General features: G+C 35.6%; 3 protein-coding genes and 1 pseudogene across 5 annotated transcripts; 3 read left to right on the top strand and 1 right to left on the bottom strand.

The window, feature by feature from the left end:
- The first annotated feature begins 1,720 nt into the window (after positions 1 to 1,720).
- Positions 1,721 to 4,638, top strand: LOC139818065 (myogenesis-regulating glycosidase-like). The gene is made up of 6 exons (XM_071786489.1): positions 1,721 to 1,778; positions 1,963 to 2,112; positions 2,329 to 3,189; positions 3,303 to 3,826; positions 3,948 to 4,104; positions 4,262 to 4,638. Exons 1-6 carry the CDS (start codon positions 1,757 to 1,759, stop codon positions 4,447 to 4,449), a joined length of 1,902 nt encoding a protein of 633 aa, XP_071642590.1. The 5' UTR covers positions 1,721 to 1,756; the 3' UTR covers positions 4,450 to 4,638.
- Positions 4,639 to 6,889: 2,251 nt separating this feature from the next.
- On the top strand, positions 6,890 to 8,260 carry LOC139818344 (nucleolar protein 6-like; annotated as a pseudogene).
- Positions 8,261 to 9,171: 911 nt separating this feature from the next.
- On the top strand, positions 9,172 to 12,145 carry LOC139818381 (myogenesis-regulating glycosidase-like). The gene is made up of 6 exons (XM_071787010.1): positions 9,172 to 9,288; positions 9,474 to 9,620; positions 9,835 to 10,695; positions 10,809 to 11,332; positions 11,454 to 11,610; positions 11,768 to 12,145. Exons 1-6 carry the CDS (start codon positions 9,267 to 9,269, stop codon positions 11,950 to 11,952), a joined length of 1,896 nt encoding a protein of 631 aa, XP_071643111.1. The 5' UTR covers positions 9,172 to 9,266; the 3' UTR covers positions 11,953 to 12,145.
- Positions 11,967 to 16,619, bottom strand: Rha (rha). Of its 3 annotated transcripts, none has more exons than XM_071787008.1 (11): positions 16,383 to 16,619; positions 16,022 to 16,169; positions 15,680 to 15,935; positions 14,781 to 15,467; positions 14,369 to 14,676; positions 14,017 to 14,254; positions 13,820 to 13,940; positions 13,613 to 13,704; positions 13,260 to 13,541; positions 12,812 to 13,140; positions 11,967 to 12,456 (listed from the first exon to the last, which is right to left on the bottom strand). In XM_071787008.1, exons 1-11 carry the CDS (start codon positions 16,432 to 16,434, stop codon positions 12,120 to 12,122), a joined length of 2,850 nt encoding a protein of 949 aa, XP_071643109.1. In that variant the 5' UTR covers positions 16,435 to 16,619; the 3' UTR covers positions 11,967 to 12,119. The 3 variants fall into 3 exon arrangements, with proteins under 3 accessions (XP_071643109.1, XP_071643108.1, XP_071643110.1); XM_071787007.1 differs by having other exon boundaries at positions 13,613 to 13,716; positions 16,383 to 16,618; XM_071787009.1 differs by lacking the exon at positions 14,781 to 15,467 and having other exon boundaries at positions 13,613 to 13,716; positions 16,383 to 16,613.
- Positions 16,620 to 16,661: the final 42 nt, after the last annotated feature.

The following is a 16,661-nucleotide window of genomic DNA, read 5'->3' on the forward strand; positions in this document are numbered from 1 at the left end:
TTGTTGCTGTCATCGTTTTACCTCCTTAAACATTTCTTTAATAAATCATAAATAAATCATTTCAATAAATAGAGGGCCAAAGTCTATCGAAGTAATAGGAAACAAGAGAGAAAGAGAGAGAATTATAACAAAAATTTTAACGAATGTGTATAGTGTTATTGCTACAAGTGAAATGCGTAGACAATAGCAGTGATAAGATTCTACACCGTTGATATGATTCTTATTAATGCAGAGGATTCCATCGCACGAGCGTGAACACGTGACTTATCCGTCTGATGTTTGCAGCATTGGTCATCAACGGGCTGTTATTTATATTCTTACATTCTGTTGTGCATTTTACTTCAGCAAGAAGATTTTTGACACTAAATTTCCAAAATCGCCACTAGGATTTCTGTGAGACTCAATCTCTGGACACCTCTAAAATCGGACATTATTTTAAATAACGTCTTTGTTATCAATTTTGCTATAATATAATCATTGGGATGGGAGATTGATAAAACAAAGTTCCTACTATTCTACCTGGTCAACATTATTTATACTTTCTCGTTATAATTTATTCGAGTGCTAGATACGCAATTGTTGGAGTTTATTGCCGTGTCGGAGTTGACCAAGATATTTGTTCTAGGTCCAATATATTGCAATTTAAGTTGTAAATCAAGATAAATTTTTGATGTTGGTTTTCAATAGATTTTCCGTTGAACCTTGTTTAATTAGAAAACATTGTTCGTGTAAAATATAACTTGCACTTGCAGTACATTTGAGAAATTAAAATTGTACATTTGTAGGATTAAAATGGTGAATAGTAAATTATAAATGTTGCATAATAAATTATATAATAAAATAATAAGATACATTATTTAAATGTTATCTTAATCTTGTTTAAATCGTAAGAGCGATAATTAATATTGCAGTAATGTATGTTGATTTCTTATGGACTGAACTTGTTTTCTCCACAGTTAACAATTATTACACATTTACTATCTATTCGGTACATATTTTTGTAGATAAGTAATAAATGAATAGATAGTGCTTATCGCAAAAAATATTTGACGTTCACGATAATGTTGTGATAGGCTAAAACTTATCGTACGTTAAATATATAAAATTATGTAAAAAAGTCATGGCCAATTTATGAGCACAATGAGGATGTTGGTTTAAAATAAAATCAATTTATTTACAATATTAAAATTTCAACATTTCGACTATATACTTCTTTTCAGTAAACAATAATTTAATATAAAAAAGAAATAAGAAAGTTAAGATTAAAATTAATAAGGAGGAAAAGAAAATATAAACTAAAAATCACAAAGAATCATGATGATTAAATTCATGTAATAACCGAATAAAAAACGATTTTCGTTGAAAACAAGGTGTGTTTGAATCAATAAATCAAAACAATATTAAACATTATTCGTCGTTTGAAGGTGTGTCCGACTATTTGTCATTAACTTTCTATTCTTATGAATATTTCTATTTTATTCTTGTGGCTGAGTCAACTTGATCTTCTACAGAGATTCGTAATTAGAAATTGGATATCACATCATTACATAATGTTCCTAGTAATTACAATACAAAATTAGGTATTACCTGATTTATTATCCGATTTTTAGTTATCTATTTACTGGACACGATTGATATAATTTCGTGCTGATAACAATATCAGCAGGATGCACTTCTGTCGTTGAGCAAGTGTATATATATATAAGTTGACGGTGTAAACGGCGCCGCTTCAGTCGTCAGATATGGTTTAAGCAAAATGCAACCGTTAGAACAAAGCAGTAAGTATAGAGTTTCTTGGAACAAAACAAATAACAGACAAAGATATAAACAACGTATCTGAAAGATATACGCACCTTATACATCTGCACAGCATCTTTTCTAAACACTTTTGCAATGTTTCTTTAAGACATTTGTATTATCTAAGAAAATTAATATAATTGCATATTAATATAATTGTTTTAGCAATGCGTTCTTTGATAATACTGCTATTCTTCACTACGGCAGTTTTAACAATTCAAACAACAATTACAACAATTCCTTTCAAAAATGGTGTTCTCAGGATAAAGTACGGACGTAATGATGCGCTCTCGTTTCTCAATCTTACTCAAAATGGTGAGTTATAGCATAATACATAATTTTTATGTTATTTTGTTAAATTTTTCTGCTAATTTCCATTAATTTCGCAACACATATGCGCTTGTTTCCCAAGTTATCTCTTTAATTATTGTCGCAAGCTAATGTTTTCTCTTGTTAATTAATACCTTCGCAACTTAATTTTTATAGATTCTAATGAAGAAGCTACTTGAATGAATACTATATTTGTTTCAGACGGCACGAACACGGTTAATTACCTTTTCACAAGGAGTCAATCGTCCAGAAGGTCTATGAGTTTTTTACTTGATGCCAAAAACGAGACCGTCACTATCACCCATACACTCACCGATCCCGCCGGTGAACTCATTGATTGTTTCCAGCTTACTGACGACACGCAATGGTTCGGTGGGCCGCAGCTTCGCTACCAGCACTGGCCCGTACAGAATATGTACTTCCAGGAGGAGCCGTATGTGCCGACGCATCCTGTAAACATGGCACTAGCCGAGCGTTACTGGCTATCCAGTAAAGGGATTTACATCTATGTGAACGAGACAAGCCCGCTATTCATCGATCAGAATAATTATCGAGATAAGCACTTGTGCCTGATTGCCAAGAACAAGGCACCCTATCAGCATCGCGACATCATCCAGCTCACCTACACATTAGGTATCTTTCGGAATCCGAGAACTGCCCATCAGCACGCGGTGGAAAACTATCTGGGTAAGCCAAAAGGTCATCCCAACAAACGGATGATCCAGCATCCCGTATGGTCCACCTGGGCCAGGTACAAGGTCAACGTCACCGAGAAAAGGGTCGAAGCCTACGCGGACGAGATCATCGCTCATAATTTCAAAAACAGTCAGATCGAGATTGACGACAACTGGGAGACCTGTTACGGCTCTGCCGAATTCGATCCCGTCAAGTTTCCCGATGTCCGCGCTCTCACGAAACGACTGAAGAGCAAAGGCTTCCGCGTCACCCTGTGGATACATCCGTTCATCAACCGAGGCTGCGAGCCCGCGTACTCTACCGCGCTAAACAACTCTTACTTCGTTAAAAACCTCGAGGGAAAGGTTCAGATGTCGTGGTGGCAGGGTAAGAATAGGCTTAAAAACGATGTTCCTGAAATTAAAGACAAAACACCTAGGCGTTTATTAGCAAATCTTCTAGTAAATTATTTTTATGCCATTTATATGTGTCTTCTTCAGGTGCGGATGCCGCCACGATTGATTTCACGAATTCGAAGGCGGTGGCATGGTGGGTGGCGCGATTAAAGCGTCTTGAAGCTCTCGGCATTGACAGCTTCAAGTTCGATGCCGGTGAGGTGTCTTGGTTACCGCAAGTGGCGGAGCTGAACGCCTCGCCTGAGTTGCAGCCAGGTATATTCACGGAAAAATATGTTCGTACACTCGTCGACAACTTCGACGATAGCATTGAAGTGCGGGTGGGATGGCGCAGCCAGGATTTACCGATATTCGTTCGTATGCTCGACAAGGACACCAGGTGGACGTGGAATAACGGTCTGCCCACGCTGATCACGACGCTACTGCAGATGAATCTCAACGGATACGTCCACGTGCTGCCGGACATGATCGGTGGCAATGGCTACCTGGACGGTTCGCTCAACAGAACGGAATACCCATCCAAAGAGATATTCATTAGATGGTTGCAGGCCAACGTTTTTATGCCGTCGTTGCAATATTCTTTCGTGCCATGGGAATATGACGATGAAGTGAGTAATCTGGAAAATTCTATCCGAGGTGGATGAATAGCTGTACGATGGATTAACGAATACATTTCTTAAATCATAATACGTCATAGCGAAAAAATAATATTCATTTGCATTTTATTAGACCATTGAGATCTGCCGAGAGTATACCGAACTGCACGCCAATTATACCGACGAAATTATAAACGCCATGAAGCAGGCTATCGAAAAGGGCACTCCCGTAAATCCACCTATTTGGTGGATTGATCCGCTTAACTCGGAAGCTCACAAGATTAATGATGGTGAGTTCGTAACAATGTAAAGATTGTATTCCAGATTTGCCTAACATATGAACAACTATTACTTATTCATAAATAGATATTTTTGATAAATCTGGAAAGCACACATAAGGTGATCTGTAAAGACATAATCGAATGTTGCTGCTTAATCGAATTACAGAATATCTTCTTGGAGAGAATATACTAGTTGCTCCAGTGACCGTAGAGGCTGCGAAAAGTCGCAATATCTATCTACCTAAAGGAAAATGGTACGATGTGAATCGAGACGTGACTCACGAAGGACCGATGTGGCTGACGGACTATTATACTCCCCTAAACGTACTTCCATACTTTAAAAGAGCAAAATAAATGCAAAAGGATTAAAAAGATTTCAATAAAATATTTATTTATACAAATGTATATAAATTATCTTGCAACATGTCATAGATTGCTGTTTCGAGATGTGTATGCTTTCTTTTCATATGTAAAGATTGAATGTTAATCAGAGAAAGCCAGGCAGGAAATAAATTCGCTATCTGCTTACCAGTAAAGATTGAATCTCTGTGTTAAGTTTTTTTATTACTACGTCATCGGCCGTGTAATTTCCGGTTCTTAAAAGGGATTCGCGTTCCTCTCTCAGCGCCCGCAACCGCTCGTTGTATTCCTCTGATTTATCATAAATGGTTTTATTACTATTACAGGGAATGTCTTAACAGATGTCGGCTGTCGTAAATATTTGATTATAGGTTTCTTCCGGAGCGACGGGTTGTTTCGGCTTGATCACATCGATCTCCTTCTGCAGTTCGTTCAGCAAAATTTGATCATTGTTCAAAGCTTTTCTATCTGTAGACAAAATTTCTGCGAGGTTGCATGCGAGAAAAGTGAAAATTTAAGTCATAATAGAATTGTTGTTAATATCAAAGTACAAGATGTTCCACTTCTATCAAATCATATTCAAATCGTATTGAGTATTTCAACAGTGACGGCGTTATACGATTAGATTCTTTAAAACTGTAAGGTACGAGCGTGTAAAATGACTCAATATCACCAACATTTCAAGAAATTTTATATTTAACATATGCATATCGCGAAGAACAAAGATACTCTATTATTTTTGTTTTAATTCAATTACTATTTTATCTAAAATTTTGCCACTAGGACTTTGACTGAAGTGAGATTCCTTGTACAAAGAAAATTAGTTAAAATAGTGTTATAACATACTCCGCGCTCATTAGTTCTTATCTACTATTCTTGATTTGAACTTGCATAGCTTGTTGATAATCCACTTTCATTCTGTGTAATTCGCGAACCGCTTTGAGCCATTGCTCTTTAAAAAATTCTTTCCTCTTCTGAGCATTGTCTAATTTTTCCTCGAGAATTTTTATCTCCTGCAACAAGGAGGCTGTTTGATCCTGAGTTAAAGATCCCACGCATGGTGTTACGCTTGTTTAGACATTCAGGTAATAATAGATGCAAATTTTCTATACACATGGTTGTGATACTTAATATAAATAATTTGCAACAGGTGTTTAGAGGCCCCAAATGAATCAATTGCTCATCAGGATGTAAATAAGGTATTATTTCATCACTTTCCAAGATAACATCTTTTTGTTTATCATTAAATTTCTTAGCTATGAAGTAACATGAGATACGATAGCGATATTTATATATACATGTGTTTTATAAAATATAGTTATAATTACAGTTTACTAAATAATGGTTTATTATATCATTCTATTATTTTATTATCATTATTTGTTACTCAGTCACTAGGAAAATATTAGATGTACTAATAGTTATTATAAGCTACGTATACTACTCATACAAGATAAAAGTATAATTTAACTTCTACTGTTGGATTTAGATTTATGTCCTTTCGATCCTCGACTCTTAACGCAAGAAGCTCAGGCTTTTGTACTTTAAGATCGCTTCTTAATCCCAGCAACTTGTGCCAAGCTGCTTTCGGATTCAGATCTCTACATTTTGACAATACTAGAGCAGAACGTACGTTTAGCAGAACATATCCAATTCTCTCTCTACCTTCGTTCTCTTTAAAAGCAAAGCATTCTAATTTTAATGAGGCTTGCTCTAATCGCATTCTATAAATTGAATACAAGATGAAATGTCTGTATTATGTTCACAACTAATGGTAATTTGAATAAAGAAGAAGAAATGCTATTCTTACCTTCTCAACACCATTTTATTAGTTTTCCAACCCAAGTCAGTAGCATATTGTGGAGTTGGACAAGACTCCATTCTGTCAGTCTCTAAGGAATGTCCATTTAATGTCCCAATCAATAATGTTGGTTGTAAAACTTGCTCAAAACCCTGCTCTACATTATATATCAACATAAACATAACACAATTTATAGGATACACAAATCAATAATAACGTTTTCTTCTTTGTATCCTATTTATTATTGTAATTGTAATGCAGTTATAAAAGAAGAAGTAGGGAGTATTTCCTCAGAAAATAATTTTCAACAAAGACACAGAAGACCTCGAAATTGTTGCGAGAGCTCACTGGAACACTGATCCTGTCATTGTTAATTTCAATGGCGAAATGACCAGTAAGTCCATATTTTAAGATATTTTGTTTTTCTATTTTTTTTTCAAACGTGAATTTCCGTGATGCATTATCGTGAAATTATCATTTCACTGAAAAAATGAATTTATACTAAAAACAAATTTGACTTTAGATAGATAAAGATGATAACGAGCAGAAATAATCTCACTTCAAATTATGTATTATCGCAAAATCTGTATTATCGCTTCTGACCTTGTTACATAAGAGAATGTACGATGTATGATGTTAATCGTCGCCGTAGAAACATTATTTGGTACAGCTCGCAGTTCTCTTCCATTCTTATTCGTATCTATCCCTTAAGATCAACAGAAATCCTTGTAGACCAGAAAAACGCCGTCGCAGTTGATTTTAAATTGCATAAGAGTGCTTGCAAAGAAATCGCTGAAATTATTCGACAACTTGTTGTACAATGACACAGTCCTGGATGTAAAATCCATATTCCGTCCTCCGCTCTTGGAATACGATTGTTTATTGCATTTGAAGTCAAGTATGATTCCAAGAAGATTGCAGGCAGTCGATGTACCTAGCAAAACCAAAATCGTAGATCTACATCCGTACAAGACTCATTCTTTTCAAAAGATTCCAGTCGTGGATTTTGATCCTGTACAATGTTTCTTGAAAGATTTAAGAGTAAGAGTCTCGGATAACTTATTAATAAGTTGTTAACAATTAAAGTAACTGTAAATCTCATTGAATTGATGCATAAATATACGCTTTCAAATAAGAAAAAAAAACTTAAATGATTTAGATGTTAAATGTCGAAATCAATTACTATTATTAAATATCTAATATTTCGAAGCGTTCTATACTGTCTCTTTCGTTTTCAGGACGGTTATGGAGGAGTATGCCTTGTTCTTCTGCTATACTTATGGTGATTGCCGTTCTGAAACCTACCGTTCTTCAGCGTAAAGATTTCAAAGTATCGGACGCCAATTGCAGGAAACTCGACGCCGACGGTAAACTCGCAATTAAACGTATCAACGATGATCGAGGACTTTTATGTTCTGGGGAGAAATATTATACGCACGATTGATGTTCCGAACAAAAGATTTTCTTTGACGACATCAGAGTCGACTACGTAGGCAAAGGGTCATCTCGAGATCTGCGCAAAGCAAGATTTTTATATTTTGTATAAATATAGAAAATAAATGCTTTATTATAGAAAGAAACTACCGAGATATTGTATTAAAGAACCGTAAAAACAAAACGCTTGTTTATATTTTAGTCATCTTTAATTGTTACAATATCAGCAAGAAGATGAATAATAAACATCTTCATTTTTAGTTTTGTAATAACTAATTGTATGTGTTAAATAACAGTTGTTGTATAAAATATAGTATATTTGTATGAATTCGACGAGTTTTTTCCCCCTTTATTATCGAACAATTGCACGATCTACTGGCCGGAATAATCGCGTCGCGCAAAACGAATGTATTTTTAATTTCTTCTCTCTAATTCAATGCTAAATCTTACTACGTGTCAAGCGAAATACGAATGTATTTAATATCTTTAACATAATATTTCGAAATGTGCTATATTTTTTACTTCGAATTAAAATGGTGAATAGTAAATTAATAAATGATGCATAATAAATTTATATAACAAAATAAAATAATAAGATACATTATTTTAAATGTTATCTTGTTTAAATTGTAAGAGCGATAATTAATATTGCAGTAATCTCTCTTGATTTCTTATGACCGAAATTGTTTTCTCCACAATTAACAATTATTACATATTTATACTATCTATTGGGGACATGTTTTCGTAGATAAATAATAAATGGATAGATAGTGCTTATCGCAAAAAATATCTGATATTCATGATAATGTTGTGATAGGCTAAAACTTATCGTACGTTATATTTATCAAGTTATGTAAGAAAGTAAATGACCAATTTATGAGCACAATAAAAATGTTGGTTTAAAATAAAATCTAATTTATTTACAATTACAATAGTGTATTAAAATTTTAACGTTATGACTATATATTTTTTCTTCAGTAAACAATAATGTAATATAAGAAAGAAATAAGAAAATCCAGATTATAATTAGAAGAAAGAGAAAATATAAGCTAAAAATCACAAATAATCATGATTAAATTCATGTAATAACCGAATAGAAAACAATGTTCGTTGAAGCAAGGTCCGTTAAAGTGATAAATCAAAACAATATTGAAACATTATTCGTCGTTTGAAGACGTGAATATATTAGTTCCATGTGTCAAGTTGAGAAAAACGATCAAAAACATTTATTAAAAAAAAATAGGTGTCCGACTATTTGTCATTAACTTTCTATTCTTATGAAGTCTTGTGGCTGAGTCAACTTGATCTTTTACAGAGATTGGTAATAAGAAACTGGATATCACACCATTACATAATGTTTCTAGTAATGTTATACAATATAAAATTAGGTATAGATTACTGATATATACTGATTTATTGATTTTTAGTTATCTATTTACTGGACACGATTGATATAATTTCGTGCTGATAACAATAACAGCAGGATGCACTTCTGTCGTTGAGTAAATGTATATATATATAAGTTGACGGTGTAAACGGCGCTGCTTATTCAGTCGTCAGATATGATTTAAGCAAAATGCAACCGTTGGAACGGAGCAGTAAGTATCGAATTTCTTGAAACAAAATCAAATAACAGACAAAAATATAAACAATGTATCTGAAAGATATACGCACTTTATACATCTGCACAGCATCTTTTCTAAACACTTTTGCAACGTTTCTTTAAGACATTTGTATTATCTAAGAAAATTAATATAACTGTATATTAATATAATTGTTTCAGCAATGCGTTCTTTGATAATACTGCTATTCTTCACTAATGCAGTTTTAACAATTCCCACAATAATTGAATTTCATTTAAAAAATGGCATTGTCAGTAGAATGGACAGACCTAATGAAACGCTCGCGGTTCTCAATATTACGCAAAATGGTGAGTTATATAATACATAATTTTTTATGTTATTTTGTTAAATTTTTCTGCTAATTTCCATTAATTTCGCAACACATATGCGCTCGTTTCTCAAGTTACCTCTTTAATTACTGTCGCAAGCTAATGCTTTCTCTGGTTAATTAATACCTTCGCAGCTTAATTTTTATAGATTCTAATGAAGAAGCTACTTGAATGAATACTATATTTATTTCAGACGGCACGAGCACGGTTAATTACCTTTTCACAAGGAGTCAATCGTCCGAAAGATTTACGAGTTGGGGACTTGATGCCAAAAACGAGGTCATCACTATCACCCATACACTCACCGATCCCGCCGGTGAACTCATCGATTGTTTCCATTTTACTGACGACACGCAATGGTTCGGTGGACCGCAGCTTCGCTACCAGCACTGGCCCGTACAGAGTATGTATTTCCAGGAGGAGCCGTATGTGCCGACGCATCCTGTAAACATGGCACTAGCCGAGCGTTACTGGTTATCCAGTAAAGGGATTTACATCTATGTGAACGAGACAAGCCCGCTATTCATCGATCAAAATAATTATCGAGATAAGCACTTGTGCCTGATTGCCAAGAACAAGGCACCCTATCAGCATCGCGACAGGATCGAGCTCAGCTACACAATAGGTGTCTTCCCGAATCCGACAACTGCCCATCAGCACGCGGTAGAAAACTATCTGGGTAAGCCAAAAGGTCATCCCAACAAACGGATGATCCAGCATCCCGTATGGTCCACCTGGGCCAGGTACAAGGTCAACGTCACCGAGAAAAGGGTCGAGGCCTACGCGGACGAGATCATCGCTCATAATTTCAAAAACAGTCAGATCGAGATTGACGACAACTGGGAGACCTGTTACGGCTCTGCCGAGTTCGATCCCGTCAAGTTTCCCGATGTCCGCGCTCTCACGAAACGACTGAAGAGCAAAGGCTTCCGCGTCACCCTGTGGATACATCCGTTCATCAACCGAGGCTGCGAGCCCGCGTACTCTACCGCGCTAAACAACTCTTACTTCGTTAAAAACCTCGAGGGAAAGGTTCAGATGTCGTGGTGGCAGGGTAAGAATAGGCTTAACAACGATGTTCCTGAAATTAAAGAAAAACCACCTAGACGTTTATTAGCAAATGTTCTAGTAAATTATTTTTATGCTATTTAATTGTGTCTTCTTCAGGTGCGGATGCCGCCACGATTGACTTCACGAATTCGAAGGCGGTAGCATGGTGGGTGGCGCGATTAAAGCGTCTTGAAGACCTCGGCATTGACAGCTTCAAGTTCGATGCCGGTGAGGTGTCCTGGTTACCGCAGGTGGCGGAGCTGAACGCCTCGCCTGAGTTGCAGCCAGGTATATTTACGCAGGAATATGTTCGTACACTCGTCGACAACTTCGACGATAGCATTGAAGTGCGGGTGGGATGGCGCAGCCAGGATTTACCAGTATTCGTTCGCATGATCGACAAGGACACCAGGTGGACGTGGAATAACGGTCTGCCCACGCTGATCACGACGCTGCTGCAGATGAATCTCAACGGATACGTCCACGTGCTGCCGGACATGATCGGCGGCAATGGCTACCTGGACGGTTTGAACAACGGAACGGAATACCCATCCAAAGAGATGTTCATTAGATGGTTGCAGGCCAACGTTTTCATGCCGTCGTTGCAATATTCTTTCGTGCCATGGGAATATGACGATGAAGTGAGTAATCTGGACAATTCTATCCGAGATGGATGAATTGCTGTACGATAGATTAACGAATACATTTCTTAAATCATAATACGTCATAACGAAAAAATAATATCCATCTGCATTTTATTAGACCATTGAGATCTGCCGAGAGTATACCGAATTGCACGCCAATTATACCGACGAAATTATAAACGCCATGAAGCAGGCTATCGAAAAGGGCACTCCCGTAAATCCACCTATTTGGTGGATTGATCCGCTTAACCCGGAAGCTCACAAGATTAATGATGGTGAGTTCGTAACAATGTGAAGATTGTATTCCAGATTTGCCAAAGAACTATTACTTATTTTATTCATATATAGATATTCTTGATAAATCTTGAAAGCACACACGAGGTGATCTGTAAACAATACATAATCGAATGTTGCTGCTTAATCGAATTACAGAATATCTTCTTGGAGAGAATATACTAGTTGCTCCAGTGACCGTAGAGGCTGCCAAAAGACGCAATATCTATCTACCTAAAGGAAAATGGTACGATGTGAATCTACGCTACACTTGGGAAGGACCGAGATGGCTGACGAACTATTTTGCTCCCCTAAACGTACTTCCATATTTTAAAAGAGTATAATAAATACAAAAGGATTAAAAAGATTTCAATAAAATATTTATTTATACAAATGTATATAAAATTATTTTGCAACATGTCATGATTTTTTGTTTCGAGATGTGTATGCTTTCTCTTCATATGTAAAGATTGAATGTTAATCAGAGAAAGCCAAGCAGGAAATAAATTCGCTATCTGCTTACCAGTAAAGATCGAATCTCTGCGTTAAGTTTTTTTATTACTACGTCATCGGCCGTGTAATTTCCGGTCCTTAAAAGGGACTCGCGTTCCTCTCTCAGCGCCCGCAACCGCTCGTTGTATTCCTCTGATTTATCATAAACAGTTTTATTACTATTACAGGGAATGTCGTAACAGATGTCGTCGGCTGTCGTAAATATTTGATTGTAGGTTTCTTCCGGAGCGAAGAGTTGTTTCGGCTTGATCACATCGATCTCCTTCTGCAGCTCGTTCAGCAAAATTTGATCATTGTTCAAAGCTCTTCTATCTGCAGACAAAATTTCTGCGAGGCTGCATGCGAGAAAAGTGAAAATTTTAGTCGTAATGGAATTGTTGTTAATATCAAAGTACAAGATGTTCCACTTCTATCAAATCGTATTCAAATCGTATTGAGTATTTCAACAGTGACGGCGTTATACGATTAGATTCTTTAAAAATGTAAGGTACGAGCGTGTAAAATGACTCAATATCACCAACATTTCAAAAAATTTTATATTTAACATATGCATATCGCGAAGAACAAAGATACTCTATTATTTTTGTTTTAATTCAATTACCAGTTTATCTAAAATTTTGCCACTAGGACTTTGACTGAAGTGAGATTCCTTGTACAAAGAAAATTAGTTAAAATAGTGTTATAACATACTCCGCGCTCATTAGTTCCTCCCTACTATTCTTGATTTGAACTTGCATAGCTTGTTGATAATCCACTTTCATTCTGTGTAATTCGCGAACCGCTTTGCCCCATTGCTCTCTAAAAAATTCCTTTCCCTTCTGAGCATTGTCTAATTTTTCCTCGAGAATTTTCACCTCCTGCAACAAGGAGGCTGTTTGATCCTGAGTTAAAGATCCCTTTTGATACATTTGTAGTTCATTCATCTGTTTACTTATCGATGATTTCAGATTCTCATTTTCGTACGATAGTATCTCCACTTGCGCCTCTAGAGCAAGTTTCTTCTCCTCAAGTTTGACGATCTGCATGAAACACAGTGTTACATGTATATATCAATATTTAATAGTACTTTTAAGCGCATGATAAATTACGGATGCAGAATCAATCAAAATGTAATGCAACTGAAATGTACTTCACAAACCTTTGTTGTAAGATCGCTTTGCGTCGCTTGCAAAATATCCTTTAGCTCTTGCAATTTGGTTTCATACCTCCATTGCAAGTCCTCGTTCGTTTTAATTAATCTGGTCTCGTTTTCCAAGCTCTTTAAACGGCGCTTTCTCAGATCTTCAGTAGCATTGTTTAAACTGTTGGCTAACGTCTTACATTGTTCAACACTGTATGCGAGCTTTGACTCTAGATTTTCTCTTTGTATTCGCCATTCCTCGCTCAGCATGTTCAAATATCGTTCTTCCTTTCTTTTGAGCTATAATTCATATCCAATGTAAATAATATTTCAGCAAATAGAAATTCTAATCGTTGCTGTTATCGTTTTACCTCTGCTTTAAACATTTCCTTTTGGCGGTCCTTCCATGTTTCGAGCTCGTCCACTATTTTATATGCCAAGCTATCGTCCAATATTGGTGGGCCTAGATTTTTATCTTAAATAAACCATTTCAATAAATAGAGGACCAAAGTCTATCGAAGCAATAGGAAACAAGAGAGAAAATTATAACAAAAAATTTTAATGAATGTATTACCTACCGATAGTTTCTTTCTTTAATATGCAATGTAGTCCACGATCCTCTAATTTGAGTATAATGTCCATATCAGCAATTTTATTTCGGTCTCTATCGAACAGAAATAATTTATACTGACATTCGGACTGAAAAAAGAAGTTCTTGTTTTAATTTCTATTATTCTGCAAAAAATCTTCACTATAAATATAACATTAATATTACCTTTTCTTGGTGAAATAACGGCTTTACATCAAGTACTAACAATGATAATTCATCACCTTCGTTCGTGTCGTATATACTAATTTTCGGTGGGAAAGATTGTAGTAATTGTTTTATTTCGTCTGGCGCGGATATAAAGTGAAATTGACATACAATATCTTGCAATTTAACTTTCTTGTCGGATAAGTCTGGCATTTTCGCGTATGCCGTTGACATGATTTCAGTTTTTGGATGATGAAATCTATGTGGAGATTATATTACATTAAAAAAAAGAACATATACCTTATTATATTCTTTTAATAAATAAATAAATAAATAAAAAATAAAAAATAAACACCATTAAAATCAAACAAACCGAAATTCAATTTCTCGTCCAGATAGTGTTTCAGAGGCCAGTGTTATTGCCACAAGTGAGATGCGTAGACAATAGCAGTGATAAGATCCTACGCCTTTGATATGATTCTTATTACTGCAGAGCATTCCATCGCACAAGCGCGAATACGTAACTTTATCCGTCTGATGTTTGCAGCATTGGCAATCAACGGGCTGTTTATTTATATTTTTACATTCTGTTGTGCATTTTACTTCGCCAGGAAGATTTTGGACACTGAACTTTCCAAAATCGCCACTAGGATTTCTGTGAGACTCCATCTCTGGACACCTCTGAAATTGGGCATTATTTTAAATTACAAGTCATCTTTGTTATCAATTTTGCTATGATATAATCATTGGGATGGGAGATTGATAAAACAAAGTTCCTATTCTACCTGGTCAACATTATTTATGCTTTCTTCGTTATAATTTATTCGAGTGCTAGATACGCAATTGTTGGAGTTTATTGCCGTGTCAGAGTTGACCAAGATATTTGTTCTACTTCCAATATATTGCAATTTAAGTTGTAAATCGAGATAAGATTTCTGATGTTGGTTTTCAATAGGTTTTTCCGTTGAGCCTTGTTTAATTAGAAAACATTGTTCGTGTAAAGTAGTACTTGCATTTGCAGTACATTTGAGAAATTCTTGCAGACTGTCTGCAGGTACTAAGGATTGCAGATTAACTGATGATTCGGCTATTACATTACTTTCATGTTTCAAATATATTAACAGGTATGGCTTCAATTGGAGGTATTGCTTTAAGACGCTCAAAGAGCTTCGTATTCTCACTACTACTTTCTCAGAGACAAAATGGGATTTTCCGGACTCTGTTTTGAGTGGTTCAAGTTCCACATCGTTTTCCAGAACTCGATATAAGAAACGCACAGTGCTACGCTTGTTTAGACATTCAGGTAATAATAGATGCAAATTTTCTATACACATAGTTGTGATACTTAATATAAATAATTCGCAACAGGTGTTTAGAGGCCCCAATTGAATCAATTGCTCATCAGGATGTAAGTAAGGGATTATTTCGTCACTTTCCAAGATAACATCTTTGTCTATCATTAAATTTCTTAGCTACGAAATAACATGAGATACGATAGCGATATTTATATGTATATGTGCTTTATAAAATGTAATTATAATTACAGTTTACTAAATAATGGTTTTTTATATTATTCTATTATTTTATTATCATCATTTGTTACTCAGTCATTAGGAAAGTATTAGATGTACTAATTATTATTAAACTACGTATACTACTCATACAAGATAAAAGTATATTTTACCTCTACTGTTGGATTTAGATTTATGTCCTTTCGATCCTCGACTCTTAACGCAAGAAGTAACTCAGGCTTTTGTGCTTTAAGATCGCTTCTTAATCCCAGCAACTTGTGCCAAGCTGCTTTCGGATTCAGATCTCCACATTTTGACAATACTAGCGCAGAACGTACGTTTAGCAGAACATATCCAATTCTCTCTCTACCGTCGTTCTCTTTAAAAGCAAAGCATTCTAATTTTAATGAGGCTTGCTCTGATCGCATTCTATAAATTGAATACAAGATGAAATATCTGTATTATATCCACAATTAATAGCAATTTGAATAAAGAGGAAGAAATACTATTCTTACCTTCTCAACACCATTTTATTAGTTTCCCAAACCAAATCAGTAGCATATTGTGGAGTTGGACAAGGCTCGATTCTGTCAGTCTCTAAGGAATGTCCATTTAAAGTCCCAATCAATAACGTTGGTTGTAAAACTTGCTCAAAACCCTTCCCTACATCATAAACATATGTCAACATAAACATAACATAATTTATAGGATATACAAATCAATGATAACGTTTTCTTCTTTCTATTATATTTATTATTGTAATTGTAATGCAGTTATAAAGAAGAAGTAAGGAACATTTCGTTAGAAAATAATTTTCAAGAAAGACAGAGAAAACAGACCTCGCAATGTTGGAGAAATAAAAACACGTTACCTTACCCTCTTTTATGCTCAAAATAATCTGCACGTCAGATTTAGTCGCCTCAGTCATCTCGTTCGGTCCTCGTACAGACGTAAAATATTCTATACAAAATAACAAATTCGACAAATATATCTACCAGTGTCCAACACGCGTGTATTTACACGCTCCTCGTGATTTAAATCCGCTGTCATGGTAACTGTGGCGGTCAGCCATCCGCCACAAGCGCGCGTCAAGTGACACGGACTATGGAAGGCGCGCGGCGCGTGCCGCGGGCGGCAGCATGGGCTCGCGCGGCG

The sequence above is a fragment of the Temnothorax longispinosus genome, chromosome 8 (genome assembly GCF_030848805.1).
Source record: "Temnothorax longispinosus isolate EJ_2023e chromosome 8, Tlon_JGU_v1, whole genome shotgun sequence".
NCBI classification, from domain to species: Eukaryota; Metazoa; Arthropoda; class Insecta; order Hymenoptera; family Formicidae; genus Temnothorax; species Temnothorax longispinosus.